A 19,525-nucleotide genomic window follows, 5' to 3' on the forward strand; every position below is an offset into this window, starting at 1 on the left:
TCATTTGGAACTCAAAAGCATCCAATCCTTGGATGTATGGCTCATGCCCCTAAGCATTTTCTTTTGAACAAGGTTATGTAATTTCTACTTCTTCTTAATATACAAAGTTTGGATTTTAATCATTCAAGTTGGTGCTTTGGTTAATTTTATTTGTTTGAGAAGTACTTAATGCTTTTTTTAGATTGATCACCTAAAAAATGATTTCAAGTCATAAAATTACTTGTCTCAAACACTTAACAAATAAACTAAGAAGTAGTTGTACTACTTAGTTTATTTGCCAAGTTAAGCATACTTTTCTTAAGATCTTATATTCATTACTACTTCAATATTAGAGTAGTCAAGATTAGGGTGTGACAACCTATTCTCTTGTGAACGTAATATTGTTTAGTAATAAATATAAGTGATTATCATTCTACCATTTTAGGATATACACTAAAAGGAGGATTTTAGAACTTGGTATTTGGAGTTAATCAAAGTAAAACATAAGAACTTGTCTAAGTAGTTCAAACTCATAAGAAGTTGAGACATATTTTTCTTATTGAAAATGATCTTGTCTTCTCAAGAATTTGTTAATATCTAGTTTATTTTTCTTGTTTAAATTGTTTATGTGCCAATCAAACCAAAAACCATCAAAATATATTTAACTCATTATTTGTACTTTGACATATTCATATGATTCATTCTATTAGCCAATTCCTTGTGGTTTGACATAACCCTATACTATACTACAATTAAATCTTGAAAGAGGTGTAAATTGTAAAATAGTAAAGTGTTATCAATAAATTTATTTGTTGAAAACACCTTTTAATATACAAAAGTGATGAAACTAACTTACTAACTTACTAAATTTATTTGTCACTTAACTTTATTATTCTTTTGTTCTTTAGTTATTTATTTGTTTCTAACAACTAACTATTCACCACTTTTGTACATTAGAATACTATTAAACCGGTGTTGGAATTTATTCCACAAAACCGAGATGATATTCAAAGGTACTTAATAATTATGTAATAGGGGATTGCTTCGATACCATTGTACCGACGTTAGAATTTATTCTAACAAAGCCGAAACCGAGATGGTATTCAAAGGTACTTAATAATTATGTAATAAGGGATTGCTTCGATACCATTGTACCGACGTTAGAATTTATTTTAACAAAGCCGAGATGGGGCAAAGAAGGAATAACTCATTCACATGATTATGAAGAAGTAAGTTGTAACTGGAATATTCTTGAAACCATTATACCAGCCTTGGAATTTATTTCAACAAAGCTGAGATGACGAACAAAGAATAAAACTGAGTTCACTTAATCAAATAAAAAGAACACACTGAAAATAAGAGTAATAACCTTTCAATAAATTGGCACCTTGCTAAGGAACGATTTGTTGAGAGGGGAAACAACCTCTCGAATTCATCTTTCAACATAGCTTCAAAGATAATATCATCAACATATATTTGTACTAATAAAACATGATTATCTGATTTTTGATAAAGAGCGTTGTGTCGACATAAAGTGCCTTTTTGAGTTTATAGACATGGTTTGGAAATTTATAGTTTTCAAAAACGGGTGGTTGCTCAACATAAACCTCCTTTTGAATGAATCCATTCAAGAAAGTGCTCTTAACATCCATTTAGAACAATTTAAAATTCATGATCGATGCAAATGCCAATAGCATCCTAATGGCTTCTAACCTCGCAACAGGGACGTAGGTCTCATCATAATCAAGACCTTCCTCTTGGTTGTATCCCTTGGGCACTAGGCGTGCTTTGTTTCGTATTATTAAACCAGAATCATCAATTTTGTTTCTATAGATCCATTTAGTGCCAATTATTGGATGATCTTTTGGTTTGAGGACCAAGTCCCACACATTATTTCGTTCAAACTGGTTTAGCTCTTCTTGCATAGCTATACCCTAGTGCTCATCCTCTATGGCCTCATCTATGGTCTTAGGCTCTATTTTCAATACGAAAGCTACAAAATTACAAAAATTACACAAAGAATTATGGGTTACCACCACCGCCGAAATATCACCTATCACTTTATCAAGTGGATGGTCTTTCTTGGTTTTCCACAACCTCGGCAAGTCTTGTACCTACAACATCATCAAACAAAACTTTTCTCTTCTCTTTTGGAGAAGATTCGTCAAGATGAACATGGACTGACTCTTTTACAAGCATGGTGTATTTTTTAAAAACTCTAAATGCCTTACTATGCATCGAATACCCTAGAAATATACCCTAATCCGCTTTTGAATCAATTTTTCCTAAAGAACGTTTTCCATTGTTTAAAATAAAACATTTGCATCCAAAAGCGTGAAGATGAGATATATTACGTTTTTAGCCTTTCAAAAGCTCATTAGGAGTTTTCAAAAGTTTAGGCCTTATGAGTCAGTCTAGCTTTGTCACCACTATGAGAACTATGATCACCACTTTGGGAAGCCATTGATGAAGTTTTGTGAGATTTTCTTAGAGTATAAGGGTTTCTGAGAGTATGGAGTTTCTGTTCGATTATATTTGGGAGCATAAAGGGAACTGAATCATCTTTTAGATATTTTAAATGTAGTAACAATTCAACAACACTTTCTTTAGAAAGCACGGTTGATATGACATCTTCAACAACACATAATAAAGGATGTGATGTTGTTTTGACATCTTCAACAACATATAATAAGAGATGCGCTGTTGATATTACATTTTCCACAGTGAGTGTCTTTGAAAGCGCTGTTAAATATCCAGGGTGAATCTAGCTTTTGACAGCTCATATTCATAAACACATCAACAACGCTTCATTGATTATGCGTTGTGGAATATATTCTAATTAACAGCGTGATCTTAGCTATGCATTGTTGAATAGATTCTAATTGATAGTGTTGTTTTAACTACACGCTGTTAAACTGAACTCATTCAATCCAGCGTATAATTCAACATCCAAATTAACAATGTTCTCTTACATTTTCGTTGTTAATGGATTTAAATTAACATCGGTTTCTTGAAGTTGCGATGTTAAATAAACATATTGTATTTTACATGTCAAAATACAACATAAAAATAAATTAACATATGTTAATTAACATGAAGTTGCCAAAATAAAACATGAAAATAAATTATTTTAACATGAAGTTGTGCAATATGTGTTTTTAAATATGTTAATTAGCATAGTTACCAAAATAGAATGTTATTTTTGGTTATTGAATGTTGCTGCAAAATACAATGTTACCAAAATATCCAAAAACTATTAAACATAAGTATTGTTAATTTTTTTATTGTGTTTATTAATATGGAACTGCCAAAATCAACCATTCAAATAAATAACAACAAAATATAAATTAATATCCAAAATAATTGTTTATTTTTCATTCTTCATTCGAAGTGCCAAAGATCGTTGTTGCCAAAATACATTAATTGTTACCAAAATACTATCAAAGTAAATTGTTCATGATAAAATAAAATAAAACAACAAAAAAGAAATTAACAAAATAATTTCTTCAAAGTGCTCTAGATCAGTCGAAGAAATCATCCCCTAAGTGCATAATAGAATTAAGATATTCCACATAGTTTGGGTCATTGTCTCCAGTAGCAATTAAGAATTGCTGGAAAAAAATTATACATAAAGATTAAACATAGAAATTAAACATAGAGATTGAAGATTATTGCAAAATTAATATACACGTTCATTTTTAGGAATGTCTTTTTTTCTATTCTTTTTTATAAAACTTTCCTTTTTCTTTGTCCCTTGTATTGCACTATTTTCAGTTTCTTTGTGCTTTCTTCCTCCAATCTTCTTCTCCTTGGTTGCCATAACTAAAATTATAAAAGGAGACAATGAAAGAGACAATGAAGTGAACCACAACATTTATAGATCCAAATAGAAATATAATTGTTATCGTCATTATTAGCAGATGTGCAACCAATTAATTTTTATATGAAAACAAAGAATTTGCATAGAAACTAAGTGACACATAAAGCACTCCACCATTAATTTTTTTGATATGTAAAACGTCGTATACAAGCAACAACGCACATTTAAGAAAGCGATATTATTATGTCATCTTCAACAACGCTTCTTTAATCATTCGTTGTTGAATAAATGTACATTAATAGTGCTTCCTATAATTTCCGTTGTTAAACAACACTCATACAAGTCAGCGCTAACATCAGTGATGTTCAATAGCGTTTTTTTAAGACTATGTTATTAAATTTGTATCCACCTAATCAAATTGACAGCGCTTGCTTTCATGTGCGCTATGAATGTTCTGCCGCCTCATTTTTAACAGCATCGTTCGAGAAAACGATGTTAAATGATCGTTGTTAATTACGATATACATAGTATTTCTTGCACCTTTATGGATAAATGGATAATGTTTGGCATGACTTTTATTTGTGGCTTCAAATTCAGGTTCTTATCCCAACTCTATTATCGACTTCTTATAGTTACACAATTTTTTGTGTAAATTTCGTAAAAGGAAATCTATATTAAAAAGGTTATGGTTTACTACGTTATGATCACATCTTTAGGGAGAAACCATAGTTTTATCCAAATTATGAATTTGATTCATATTAGGTGTTGATTATAATTCTTAAACAATATTGTTTCTAATTCTTATTCTTGTTCATAATGTGCATTGATCCTACCACTTGTATTGAATTTTCTTGTAAACCTATAATCGGGTTAAAACTCATTGTTTTTTCTTTAATACATTTGTATATCAAAAAATGTAACTTCAGATTTGAAATCACTGAAAACATCAAATGTTGGACACGTGGCACAATAATGATTCAGATTTTATGGAGAATAACCACAAATTGAGATTGAAGTATCGAATTTGTTATATACATTATTCATAATTAAAATATGTAGTAAATATTATGTTTTTAGTTATATATATTTAACCAAACATATTCTATCTGTTTACTAAAATGCATCTTGCACCTAAAAACCCAATACAGTAATGGTAATAAGGGGGACGATTTTACAAATAAGAATAAGCGTGGAGTTTAATGTGGCGGGAAAGAAAATGAAATCATAAGATTCTTACTGTAGGGGGTCTAGAAAAATAGTGGTTTGAAAAGATTTGGTAAATGCTATAACGTAATTAAATCATGAGACATAGAAAATTAAACAGATAATGATATGTAGTCAATCAAATTCTTGCTCTTAGAATATATAAGAATTCTCTTAATTGATGATATTTATTATTTTAATTTTAACCTATGTTGCACATTCTGCCTCTCAATTCTAGATTCATCACTGATTGTAATTATAATTTTCTTTCATATAGTACTCACAATGATTGGGTTAATTGAGCTGAACACTTAGGGAGAACAGTAATGGAACATGAGGATGAAATTTTTTAAAAAAATTTATTTACTTTTACTGAAAAATAATATGAAATCATAATCATTAAAGGTTTTTTTTTCCTGTGGGAGGACCCTATCCCTAAGTTCAAACCTTGCAAGAGGTAACAACTAAGGGATTATAAGGTTATTTTTTTTGTTGAAAAATAACATGAAATCATAGCAGTTAAATAGGTTTTTTTGCCAATGAGAGGATCCCATCCCTATGTTCAAACATTGAAAGAGATAACAACTAAGAGAATATAAGGTGATTAAGTAGTAATGGTAGAAGGCTTAAGGAGTTTAGTGACAAGAAGATTGAGAGTTCAAATTTCATCACTCAGTGTTCCTTATACATATAGAAAAGAAGAGGAGCTTCCTAATTGCAACAGTACCCATAATTGCTTATATTAAAAAAAAAAAGCGGTAACAGCTAGAAGAGCTTCCTAATTGCAACAATACCCATAAAATCATGATAATGTTTATTTAATTTCAGTTACATTTCACCCTCGATCCAAATATATCCAAAGCTCTGTATTACTTTCTTCTTATCAGCCAAAAGAACATTATTATGCATTATTATTTTTTGTTATTCACTGAAGCTTTCTTTTAAAATATTTGTCCGGCTTCCACTTATTCCACATTGCACTAATTGAGGCCAAGGTCTCTCAATGCCTGTATTTTTAGTTTTCACAAAATGTCTACAAAAAAATACTATATTCAAATATTTTAAGAAAAAAGAGATCATTGATTCTCTCAAGTCTCAGTCAGGAAAAGAGATAAGGACCTTCATTCCCAAAGTATGTCCCAAAATCTGTCTGGAATTAATCACAAGAAAACAAAAATGAAAAAATACTTAATATTTTATTTTTAATTAATATAGCAGATTTTAATTGGAATGTGATATGTTTGGAAACATGCTTTCCAACAGCAGCAAAAGATGCTCCGATTAGCTCTACAACTTTGAATTGCTCATGTAGCAAATTGATTGGTCTCCGGAAAAGCTAGGTTTTAATCATATATATATGCTTGCCGGATATACTGCGTTTTAATAAATGCAGGGGTACAATGGAATGGAATCTATTTTCCCTCAAAAGCAGGAAGATAAAGTTGGCATCTGGTTGTTAATTATATACTTACTTTTATAAAATAAGTTTGTGGTGAAACTTTTATAAAATAAGTGAAATTAAAAAAAAAAAGTTGAATGGAATAAATCTGGAAAGTGGTTGCCCGTTTTACAACAAAGCTCTTCTATTTTCTAGACGCAATTGGGTTAGCTATTAAACACTTGCTTACATGGGTTGCTTTGGTACATGAATCTTTTAGGACAATTTGGATGAGATAGACTTAAAGTGATAAGGTTATAATATTAGAAATGTTGACAAGTAGTTTGAAAATGTGTCTAACGTGCTTCTCTCTTGCCACTAAGAAACATAGAGCGCATTTTGGAATCTTTTAGTTGTTTATATTACTGTTTTCAATTATTATTTTCATTGCTTTGTACGAATGAAATTAGCTACATTAAATTCTAATTTATCTACTTCTTACATATTTTTTATACCATGAAGGGTACCTTTTACCGTTTGAGTAAAAAATTATTTTTTTTAGGTTTTGTGATTGTCTCTCCCAACAAATGTTACTCATAAAAATCAAATCATTTACTTTTGGTCATTTTGAGGAGGGCCTTATATATGTTTAAGAAAAACAAACATTACTGTTTTTATAAAAACAAATGAGCAAGAATAAACAAATTATTCGACACAAGTCATACTTTTTTAATGGAATAATGGATGTGAAAACTTTCTTGTAACTTAAATATTCAATTCTTTTTAATGACGTGATAATTCATAATTACTTATATTAAGTCTGCACTCCATTTTAGAGCCGAGAAGGAATGTGCAACTTTTCCTTTATGAGATTCAAGTCAATTCAGATTTGTCCAGATATCTTATATATATTTCGTTACATTTTAACCGTTATCCTCTAATATGTAAAGTTTTTTATATATTACTTGTGAATTTAAGAAATCAATGTTTACAAACTATTTTTTTGTGTTTTATATTCTTGTTGTATTAAATGAAGTGTGAAAATGATGAGTATGACTCATTAGAGATAGTATAGTTAAAATGTATTATTTTATATTGATAATCAAGACATTTGTTGATTATTTCAATCTGTCTACGCTATACTAAAGTTACAATTAAAGTGTTAGATGAAAGCAGAGCACAAGACTATATGAAGCATTTGAAAAGTTAGTGCCGCTATTAGTGTTTTGATGAAGATAAAGTATATAAAACTTCAATAATTAACTAGGTTTTATATTTATATTCTCTTATATTTAATTTTATGATGCATTTTATTTTTTATAGTTCTAAGATAAATGGATGTGTTGTTGATAATTTCAGCATTTGGCTTATGCATTTGGTGTTAATTTTGTAATAGTTTCCTAATTAGTCTAGTTAGTTAAGAGTTAGTTAATGAGGATTGCTATAAATAGAAGTCTAGTGTATTTGAGATGGATGATTGCATTTTGATACTTCAAGTGAATCAATAATACAAAAGAGGAATATTCATTGAATTGTTCTTTTACTACTTTCTTGGTATCCAAGTAAACTCATCAATCTTCAACCTTCTTTCTCTATTCCTACTCTCCATTCTCTCCATTCTTTTCTGGTTTTTCTGGTGTATGTATGCACTTGGTGTGCATATCAGCTGCTTGCAGAACAAGCAACAGAGACAACAGTGGTATCAAGAGCTTTGTACAGAAGGGATTCTGTGTGAACCAAGAGAAGGGGACCTGTGTGTGTGGGAGTGTGTGTAAAAGAGTACATTCGAAAACAGAAAAAGGAAGGCAGAAGCAGAAGGAGTAAGAAGGAGCTGTCACATGGCAAACAGCAATAGTTTCTCTATGACACTACCTATCCTAGATAGCAAGAACTATGATAGATGGAGGAATCACATGAAAGTTATATTTGGATTTCAAGAAGTACTTGAGATAGTGCAGAAAGGCTATCAAGAAATAGGAGAAGGAGCAACCGAGGCTCAAAGAACAATGTACAATGAAGCAAAGAAGAAAGATTGCAAGGCACTATTCCTCATCTACCAAGGTGTTGATGCAGCAAATTATGAAAAGATCAATGGAGCTGAGACTGCTAAGCAAGCCTGGGATAGCTTGGAGAAATGTTATGAAGCAAAGATCAAGAAAGTAAAATTGCAGAATCTAAGAAGGCAATATGAAGTCTTGCAAATGGAAGAAAATGAGTCAATTGCAGACTACATGACCAAGATTCTAACACTCTCAAACCAGATGAGGTCATGTGGTAAAGCAATTAAAGAGAAATCAATTGTTGAGAAGGTCCTAAGGACTCTCACTTGCAAATATGACCATATAGTAGTTGCAATTGAGGAGTCCAAGAACCTAGAAGAACTCAAAATTGAGGAGTTGCAGGCATCTTTGGAGGCTCATGAGTTGAGGTTGAAAGGAAGGAACTCAGGCAGAGTTGGTGATGAAGCATTCTTGTCAAGACACAACAAAAAGAATTCCAATCAATGGAACAAGAAAACCAAAGAAAGGGGACAGAATAGCAAGTGGAAGACCAATGAATCAAGTTCCTCAACAAGAAATCCTGAGCAGAGTGGTGCAAGGAATGGCAATGATCTTTATCAAGGCAAGAACAATCATAAGAATTCAGATACCAGAAAGAAAGTAGACAAAAAGAAGTTGCAATGCGATAACTGTAGAAACTATGGACACTTTGCATCAGAATGCAAATCCAACAAATGGCAGAAGGCTAGAGAGGATGAAGCTAGACTTGCAAAAGGGGAAAACTCAAGCAGTTCTGGTGATGAACACTGCCTATTGATGGCTACAACAGTGAATGAATCTGGAAATGAAGGAAGCAATGAAGACTACTGGTACTTGGATACTGGTTGCTCAAACCATATGACAGGTAGAAGAGATTGGTTTACAGAACTAGATGAATCTGTCAAGAGCAAAGTGAAATTTGCAGATCACTCATCAGTCTCAGCAGAAGGAGTAGGGAAAGTACTGATTCAAAGACTTGATGGCAAGGAAACATCAATTTCCAATGTGCTCTATGTGCCCAAGATGCAAAATAATTTGTTAAGTCTTGGTCAACTTCTAGAGAAAGGATACAAGGTGATAATGGAAGAAGGTGAGCTAATTCTGTTTGATAGAGCAAACCAGAAAATATTGAAGGCCTCTCTTTCATCCAATTGAACTTTCAAGATAAAGATACAAGTTAGTGAACAAACTTGTCTCAAAGCTGGAGTGGATCAAGATACTTGGCTCTGGCACTTGAGGTATGGACACTTAAACTTCAAAAGTTTAGAATTGCTAAGCAAAACTGAGTGTGTTACAGGATTGCCAGTTATAAAATCACCTACAACATTGTGTGATGATTGCTTGACCAGCAAGCTAGCAAGAAGTCCCTTTGAATCAAACATTCCAACAAGGTCAAAGAAGCCTCTTGAACTGATCTATAGTGATGTATGTGGCCCTTTTGAAACAGAATCAATTGGAGGGAACAAATACTTCCTAACCTTCATTGATGATTGCACAAGAAAGATATGGATTTATTTATTGAAGAAGAAAAGTGATGTCTTTGAGAACTTCAAAAGATTTAAAGCACTGGTTGAAAGGAAGAGTGAGCAAAAACTAAAAACACTCAGATCAGATGGTGGAGGCGAGTATGCTTCTGCTGAGTTCAGTGACTTCTGCAACAAGGAAGGTATTCATCATGAAATAACAGCTCCTTACACACCTCAACACAATGGTGTGGCTGAAAGGAAGAACAGAACATTGCTTAGCATGGCTAGATGTATGTTGAGAACAAAGAACTTGCCTAAGAAACTTTGGGGTGAAGCAATTGCTACTGCAACATATATCCTAAACAGAAGTCCATCAAAAAGATTGGAGAACAAGACACCTGAGGAGGCTTGGACAGGGCAGAGACCTAGCATAAGTCATCTAAGAATCTTTGGATCACTATGCTATGGTCTTATACCTGAGATAAAAAGAAGCAAGCTTGAGGATAGAGGAGAAAGATTGATCTTCCTGGGTTACCATACAACTGGAGCATACAGAGTGTACAATCCTACCACTCAGAAATTCATGATTTGTAGGAATCTGAGGTTTGATGAGAATCAAAGTTGGAATTGGAACCAAGAAGACAATGCCTCAGGAACCAAAACAGTTATGAGATTTGATGAATATAAACTACATCCAGATGAGACAGAAGTGACAATGTCTGATGATGAGATTGCAGATGAAGAAGGTGCTCATCAACAATCAAATACAAGATTAACAAGTCAGAGAAGTAGGCAGCCATCAACAAGACTTAGAGATTTTGAGGTTTTCTCAGATTCCTTGATAACACAAGAAGGAGATTTTGTTCATATGGCTTTGATGGCAGAGATGGAACCAATTAACTTGGAAGAAGCGTTCAAATATACACATTGGATCAGTGCAATGGAAGAGGAGTTAAGGTCCATTGAAAGAAACAAAACCTGGACTCTAACAAATCTACCAATTGGAAAGAAAGCTATTACTGTTGAATGGGTATACAAAACCAAGTTGAATCCAAAGGGTGAGGTATCCAAATTCAAAGCAAGATTGGTAGCAAAAGGGTTCCTTCAAAAGCATGGATCTGATTATGATGAGGTGTTTGCACCAGTGGCTAGGATTGAGACAATTAGACTTGTGATTGCACTAGCAAGCTTCAATGGTTGGGAATTACATCAAATGGATGTAAAGTCAACATTCCTCAATGGACCCTCAAAGAAGTTTTTGTAACACAACCACCAGGCTTTGAGGTTCAAGGCATAAGAGAAATGGTGTACAAGCTACATAAGGCTCTTTATGGACTCAAACAAGCTCCTAGAGCTTGGAACATGAGACTTGACTCATTCCTGCTGCTACTTGGCTTCACAAAGTGCAGCACTGAACATGGTGTGTATGTGAAAGGTAATCACATTGAAGAATTGCTAATACTTTGTATCTATGTGGATGATCTTCTTATCACAGGGAAGGAATTGATGATGATCCAATCATTCAAGCAAGAAATGCAAGCTGAGTTTGAAATGACAGACTTGGGTGAATTGTCTTACTTTCTAGGCATTGAATTCAAGAGAACAAGCAAAGGGATCTTGATGCATCAAACCAAGTACACAAGAGATATATTGCAGAGGTTTCATATGATAAATTGCAATCCAGTAACCACACCAATTGAAACGGGAATTGGTTTGTGCACAGAAGAACCAGATGGTGCAGTGGACAAGACTGTGTATAGGCAAATGATAGGATCCTTGAGATATGTATGCAATTCAAGGCCTGATATAGCATATAGTGTAGGAGTTGTTAGCAGATTTATGGAGGCTCCTAAACAAAGTCACTTGAATGATGTAAAGAGGATCCTTAGATATCTAAAGGGAACAATAGGGTATGGCATCATGTACCCTGCTAATTCCAACAGAGGCTGCAAATCAGAAATGGTTGGTTTTTCTGATGCTGATTGGTGTGGAGACAAAACAGATAGGAAGAGCACAACTGGTTATCTCTTCTTATTAAACAATGCTCCAGTGAGTTGGTGCTCTAAGAAACAAGAAGTGGTTGCCTTGTCTTCATGTGAATCTGAGTATATTGCTGCAAGTATGTGTGTCTGTCAAGCAGTATGGCTGAAAGGATTGATGGAAGAATTGAGAATGAATGCAGAAGAAAGTATGCTGATTATGATGGACAACAAGTCTGCTATTAACCTTGCTTTAAATCCAGTGGCTCATGGAAGAAGCAAGCATATAGAGACAAGGTTTCACTACATTAGAGACCAAGTTAGTAGAGGGAAGGTGAAGGTCGAATTCTGCAACACTGAAAACCAATTGGCAGACGGTTTCACCAAACCTTTGAAGAGAAGCAGGTTTGAATTGCTGAGGGAAAGGATTGGTGTTGTAAAATGAGATTAAAGCTGAATTAAGGAAGAGTGTTGTTGATAATTTCAGCTTTTGGCTTATGCATTTGGTGTTAATTTTGTAATAGTTTCCTAATTAGTCTAGTTAGTTAAGAGTTAGTTAATTAGGATTGCTATAAATAGAAGTCTAGTGTATTTGAGATGGATGATTGTATTTTGATACTTCAAGTGAATCAATAATACAAAAGAGGTATATTCATTGAATTGTGATTGTATTTTGATACTTCAAGTGAATCAATAATACAAAAGAGGAATATTCATTGAATTGTTCTTTTACTACTTTCTTGGTATCCAAGTAAACTCATCAATCTTCAACCTTCTTTCTCTATTCCTACTCTCCATTCTCTCCATTCTTTTCTGGTTTTTCTGGTGTATGTATGCACTTGGTGTGCATATCAGCTGCTTGCAGAACAAGCAACAGAGACAACAGGATGGAGTCTTAACCATTTATTAAACAACTTATATCATTGATTTAGCATATTAATAATGTTTTATATAGAGATATTTTTACCAAAAAAAACTGAATGATTCTCTGTGGATAATCTATTAGACATCAATTATGTAAATATAATTGATTATGACTCAATTATTTAAGTCATTATTATTGTGAAACGGTTTCCTATAAAATATAAATGATTATGAGCCGTAAAAATAGATAAACAATTGTGACTTAGTGCTAGCAATTAACTTGTAATAGAAACCAAAAAGTGATTATTATTAAAGTCTTCCAGTTTCACACAACTAATTAATTCATTGTTTCATTGGCTTGCCTTTAATTTTAGTTTTCCAATTTTCAAAGAGTGTGATTTCAAAAATCCAAGAGAAACTCATACACATCTTCATAGTGATTTTTCACTTTGAGATTCACCATCAGCATCTATAGTCTACAATCATCATTATGTAGCAATGTCAATTCATCATAGGTTAATTTAAGAATTTCATTTTAAACATTGTTGTAAACGTTTCTCAAGAAGGGTACACATCTGCTATACCACAAGTTGTACCACTGCATGTGTCATTAACTGTGATTTGTCAGAAAAATAATTAATTATTAATTTTTTAACTTTAATATATTTTTTCAACCAATATCAGACTAGTAGTACATGCAGTGACACAACTTATGAGACTACATATGTGCTCTCCTTAACGCAAGAATTTTTCTTTTTACAAAAGAAATGGAAAAGTGAGGAGTTGGGTATCTATTAAGAAATAATTCCACTTCTGGAAATAAGTTTGAAAATCAGTTATCTTGGTTAGGTTAGTTTCTATCTTTAGAAACTAGTTGTTGAAACCGTTTTTTCAATTGATTCAGTTGAAGCTTATGCTTTGTGTAGTATAAGTACATCATCTTGTAATCCATTGGATGTATGAATCAATAGAGACATATTCATTGACATTCTCTCTTCTCTCTTCACTCTTTTATCCTTCTACTTCATATTCAAATCCTTCATTCTTTAATCCATTTTGTTTTCTGTTTTGCTCCAACAACTGGTATCAAGAGCAGCTATGATTCTGGACAAAGCATCATCAAACCGAAGATGAATCAAGGAGGCCTCCCAACAAATCTACTTTTCTTGATGGCAAGAATTGGTCTCAATGGTATGCGCAAATGAAAGTAATACTAGGGTATCAAGAAACATTTGAAACTGTGATGAATGGCTTTCCACCATTAGCAGAGGATGCCACAGAAGAAGAAAAGGTAAAGCATAAAGAAAATCTGAGAAATGATTGCAAAGCTTTATGCCTAATTCACCAGTGTGTGGATAATGTTCATTTCGAGAAAATAGTTGGTGCTGGAACCTCAACTGAAGCATGGAGGTCTTGGAGAAAGGGAATGAAGGTGCAAATCAATTGAAGAAAGTGTGCCTTCAAACAATGCGCAGACATTTCGAGCTAATGCAGATGGATGAATCTGAAAGGGTCTCTGAATTCTTCAACAGAATAATTACCTTATCGAATGGCATGAAATCGTGTATGGAGAAGATAACTGATCTCACCATAGTAGAAAAGGTCATGCGCACCTTGCATCCCAAGTTTGACCACATAGTGGTAGTTATAGAAGAATCTAGGGATCTAGAGAAGTTGAAGATAGAAGAACTTCAGGGCTCACTTGAAGCACATGAGCAAAGAATCATTGAACGCTCTGGAGGAAAATCACCAGATCAGGCTCTGCAGGCACAAGTCTTCAAGAAAATAGGATCATTTGGTAGAGGAATAGAGTATAAAGGAAAGGGTCGTGGCATAGAAAACAAGGGAAGTTCAAAGAATGGGACCTTTATGCCTGAATCTTCTAGGAGAGGAGGGTACAAAGGTTCTTATGGTAACAAGAAAAGAATAGACAAGAGAAGGCTCAAGTGCTACAATTGTAGAAGACTAGGACATTTCTCAAATGAATGTCAGCTTCCATCACAGGCTCAAGAGATTGAAAGACATGATGATGAAGTCAATATGGTCAAAGGCACAACCGGTGAAGATGATGTGAGCATCATTTTGATGATGAAAAATGGACCAGAGGAACTAGGTGATACAGAGATATGGTATCTAGATTCAAGGTGCTCCAATCTCATGACTGGGCACAGAACCTAGTTAACACACTTTGATGAATCAAGGAAACGTCAGGTGTGGTTTGCTGACAATAGGATGATACAAGCTGAAGGCACAAGGGATATACTAATTACCATGCAAAATGGAAATAAGGCACTGATCAAGGATGTCTTGTATGTTCCCACCATGAAGACCAACTTGATAAGTATTGGTCAACTAGTAGAAAAGGGATTCAGAATGAACCTGCATCAAGGGAGCCTAGAACTATTTGATGCAAGAAACAAAAAGGTTCTTATAGCACCACTACCAGCAAATAGAACATTTCAGATTTCAATTCGAACATGGAAATCACAATGCTTGCTGACTGGATCTCAATCAAATGAATCATTGCTTTGGCATATGAGGTATGGCCACCTTAACTTTAGGGACCCGAATTTGCTGCATAACAAGAACCTAGTTAAAGGTTTACCTCATATCGAGAATCCTAATGCTATTTGTGATAAATGTATCATGAATAAACACCACATATCTGCATTTGGAATTAATGCCCCAAGCAGAGCTAAAGACCTACTCAACATCATATACTTTGATGTATGTGGCCCCTTTGAAGTCTCTTCTATAAGAGGAAACAAATACTTTGTGTCATTTGTTGATGAACTGAGCAAGAAACTATGAACTTATCCCCTGAAGGCCAAGAATGATGTGTTTATGACATTCAAAGCATTCAAAGCCTTAGTAGAAAGGCAATCATGCAAACTCATCAAAATATTGAGGACTGATGGAGGTGGAGAATTCACTTCTAGATAACTAGAAGAGTTCTGCAAAAAAGAGGGGATAACTCATGAAATCACAGCACCTAACACACCTCAGCACAATGGTGTGGCTGAGAGAAGGAACAAAACCATAATGAATATAGTTAGGAGTATGATGAAAGGCACTGGATTATCATCAAGTTTTTGGGTTGAAGCAGTAGAAACAGCCACCTATGTACTAAACATGTGTCCAACTCAGAATTCCTCATCAATGGTACCTAAAGAAGCATGGTCAGGAAGAAAGCCTTCTGTCCAACACCTTAGAGTCTTTGGCTCTCTTTGCTACACACATATTCCCGATCAGAAGAGAAAGAAACTTGATGATAAGAGTGAGGCAACGATATTCCTTGGATATCATCCTACAGGATCCTATAGAGTGTACAATTCGAGGACAAAGAAAGTGACTTACAGTAGAGATGTTCAGTTTAGTGAATTGAATCATTGGAATGACAAGATGGACACTAAGGACACAACAACCTTCAAAGTGAATATCCCAATGGAATCAGTTGGGCATCAGACAGAAATATCACCAATTCCAGCAGAAAATATTGAGCAAGTCACTGAACAAGCAACTGAACAAGTCACCCAACATGGAAGATCAGAAAGAACTAGAGGCATGCCCTCAAGACTAAAAGACTATCATGTGTTCCCTGATAGTGCAATCACTAAAGATGGGGAACTTGTGCACTTAGCATTGATGACAGCCACTAAACCAGTGAAATTTGAAGAAGTTATAGAGGACAAAGTCTGGACAGATGCAATGAAGGAAGAGCTAATGACCATTGAAAGGAATGACAATTGGGAATTAGTCACACTACCAAGTGGAAAGTACTCTATAGTATTCAAATAGATATACAAAACAAAACTCAAACCTGATGAAAGCATAGCCAAGCACAAAGCAAGGTTAGTAGCAAAGGGGTTTATGCAAAAAGAAGGTGAAGACTACTCAGAAGTCTTTGCACTTGTGGCAAGAACTGAGACTGTGAGAATCATAGCAAGTCTAGCCAGCTGGAAAATGTGGAGGATTTGGCAACTAGATTTGAAGTCTGCCTTCCTCAATGGTCCATTGGATGAAGAGGTATATATACAACAACCCCTTGGCTTCCTAATCTCAAGTAATGAAGACAAAGTATTCAAATTGAACAAAGCTCTGTATGGTTTGAAACAGGATCCTAGAGCCTGGAACAAAAGAATAGACACATTTCTCTTGTTAGAGGAGTTCACAAAATGCATTATGGAACATGGCATATACATAAAAACAACTGCTGAATTGGGAATTGTGATTATATGCCTTTATGTGGATGATCTCTTGATCATAGGAAACTGTATAGATGAAATGGAAAAGATAAAGAGAAGTCTCAAACTTGAATTTGAGATGACTGGCTTGGGCAAGTTATCATACTTCCTTGGCATCAAATTTATTGAGAACAAAGATGGTCTGATCTTGCATCAAAAGAAGTACATAAAAGAAATTCTACAAAGGTTTAATAGGGACCAATGTAATGAAACAACCACACCAGTGGAAGGAAATATCAAGTTAGATAACTGTGAGCTTGAGGAATCAGTGGACAACACTACATACAGATAGTTGGTTGGGTGTTTGAGATTCATTTGCAATAGCAGACCAGAAATATCCTATGGAGTAGGCCTTGTCAACAGATTCCTAGCTAATCCAAATGTGTCTCATCTTGCAGCAGTAAAGACGATCCTAAGGTACCTTAAGGGCACTATAAACCATGGAATCCTGCTCCCACATCAGAAGGAAGAAGAAAAATTCACATTGCAGCCTACTCAGATGTAAACTGGGTTGGAGATTTGGTAGAAAGAAAATCCACATCAGGCTATGTGTTCCAATTTTGTGGTGCTCTAGTCTCTTAGAACTCCAAAAAGCAGTCAGTGGTTGCTCTATCCACCTATGAAGCAGAATATATCTCTGCGTGTAATGCAACATGTCAAGCCTTGTGGATCTAGTCCTTAATTGCAGAATTGGCATTGAAAACATATGAAGTTATTGAGTTGCAAGTTGATAACAAATCTGCAATTAACTTAGTCAAGAATCCTGTATCTCATGGGCGAAGCAAACACATCGAAACTAAGTTTCACTTCTTAAGAGATCAAGTGAACAAGGGAAGAATCAAGTTGAAACATTGTCATACCGAAATGCAGCTTGCTGACCTGATGACCAAAGCTTTGATAGACAACTAATAGTGTGATCTTTATTCACTAATAGTGTGATCTTTATTTATTGTGAAGTTGTACAACTATGGTGAAGTTATCGATTTTTTGTTTTTCTATTCACTCATAAGGTAAATCGTTATCTTATTTTAGCTCATTTATTTTTCTCTTCACTAATAATGTGATCTTTATTTGTTGTGAAGTTATGCAGCTATGATGTTCTAGATTTTTGGCTATGGTGAACATTGGAGGAGAAAGAATGAACAATTTCTGTAAGATCTCATTACTCAAATGTTATTTTATAATATTGAAATCTGTTAAGGTTGAATGTAATTGAAGTCATTGGTGATTCAACAAATCTATTGTAAATATGGTAGAGTTTGACATGCTTGTCATGTGTTTGATAGAATATTTGGGAGATATATTGTCTTATTTAGAAAGTAGACATTTAACAGCGCTTGCTTCAGTGAGCGCTGTTAAATGTCTACTTTCTATAACACTATAAAAAACGTTGTTGAATATAACCTTATATACTACTGCGCTCACATAGAAAGCATCACAAAAGTGCAGTTAAATGACAATTTAAGCGCTATTGTTTTGTTATTCTGACTGTAGTGATTCTTTAACACAAACCATTTTTTAGTGTTAAGCTTGGAGAGGCAAGGCATGGATAGAGTACTCGAGTTGTTTTGCCTGAAGAGTCAAGGTGTTCAAAGAATACTTGTTGTTCAAATGAGTATTGAATTATAGTAGAATGTTGGTACTCACAAGAAATTGGATGTAACCTATTATATTGGTTGAAAAATATAAAACCTTGTATCAGTCTGCTATCCCTTAAATCCTTTTATTAAAGGTTTTATATTTACTATGTAAATTGTGGAGTTTTTCTTTATGATACCAAGAAGTTTCTCTCAAGCATCTTTTCATGCACTCTTAGTAGGATGAAGTAATTATCCGTATTTCTAATTTTTTGTTTAAATCTTTTTTTATCCAGCCAAAACATTCACTTTTTGTAGAAAGTTAGTAAAAGTAATTAAACTCAATCCCCTCTTGTATTACTTTTGAATATTTTAGTTGGCATCAAAGCTCATCCTCTCGGTTCAACACTTAAAAATTCAGAAAAATATTTATGGACATGGCATATCTAATTAGCACTAGTATAAGTCATGCAACAGAGTAATCATGAATGACTAAGTTACTGCTCCTGCCTCGCTTAGCAATAAGAAAAGGAGCTGAGTGAAAAACACCCACCAGCTCAGCAAGAGGCTACACCCTTTATTATATCAAACATTCCATTGCGTCATATGCTACTTGTTTATACACTTCTTAATGTGTTAGTGTTTTTCTACATGTTTCATGAATCTTCTACAGAGTATAATAAGCATCATAACAAATTAATAAACTCTATATACAAAGTACAAATTATTTTACTTATTAGATTCTTGTAAAATTGTTCTATAGAAATTTGTGGGGCATATTTCATGCCAAACTCCAAAATAGTTGGGGCCCAGTTTCTCACACGCACCTTACCATGCATAAGTAGAGTATGGCAAAAGATGATAAGGTGGCGGAGCTATTTGTGTGAGCATGTTAATAACGCGCATGATGACGGAATACAGTGAGACCTTTATATCTTCACATTTGATGACATAATAAGTTGCAATATAATCAGCA

The 19,525-nt window shown here is 33.9% G+C and overlaps 1 protein-coding gene across 1 annotated transcript; it reads left to right on the forward strand.

The window, feature by feature from the left end:
- The first annotated feature begins 14,195 nt into the window (after nucleotides 1-14,195).
- Nucleotides 14,196-14,906, forward strand: LOC109340605. Its single transcript, XM_019578327.1, has one exon. It carries the CDS (start codon nucleotides 14,196-14,198, stop codon nucleotides 14,904-14,906), a length of 711 nt encoding a protein of 236 aa, XP_019433872.1.
- The last annotated feature ends 4,619 nt before the right edge of the window (nucleotides 14,907-19,525 follow it).

Source organism: Lupinus angustifolius, unplaced genomic scaffold (genome assembly GCF_001865875.1).
Source record: "Lupinus angustifolius cultivar Tanjil unplaced genomic scaffold, LupAngTanjil_v1.0 Scaffold_206_16, whole genome shotgun sequence".
In the NCBI taxonomy this organism is placed as follows: Eukaryota; Viridiplantae; Streptophyta; class Magnoliopsida; order Fabales; family Fabaceae; genus Lupinus; species Lupinus angustifolius.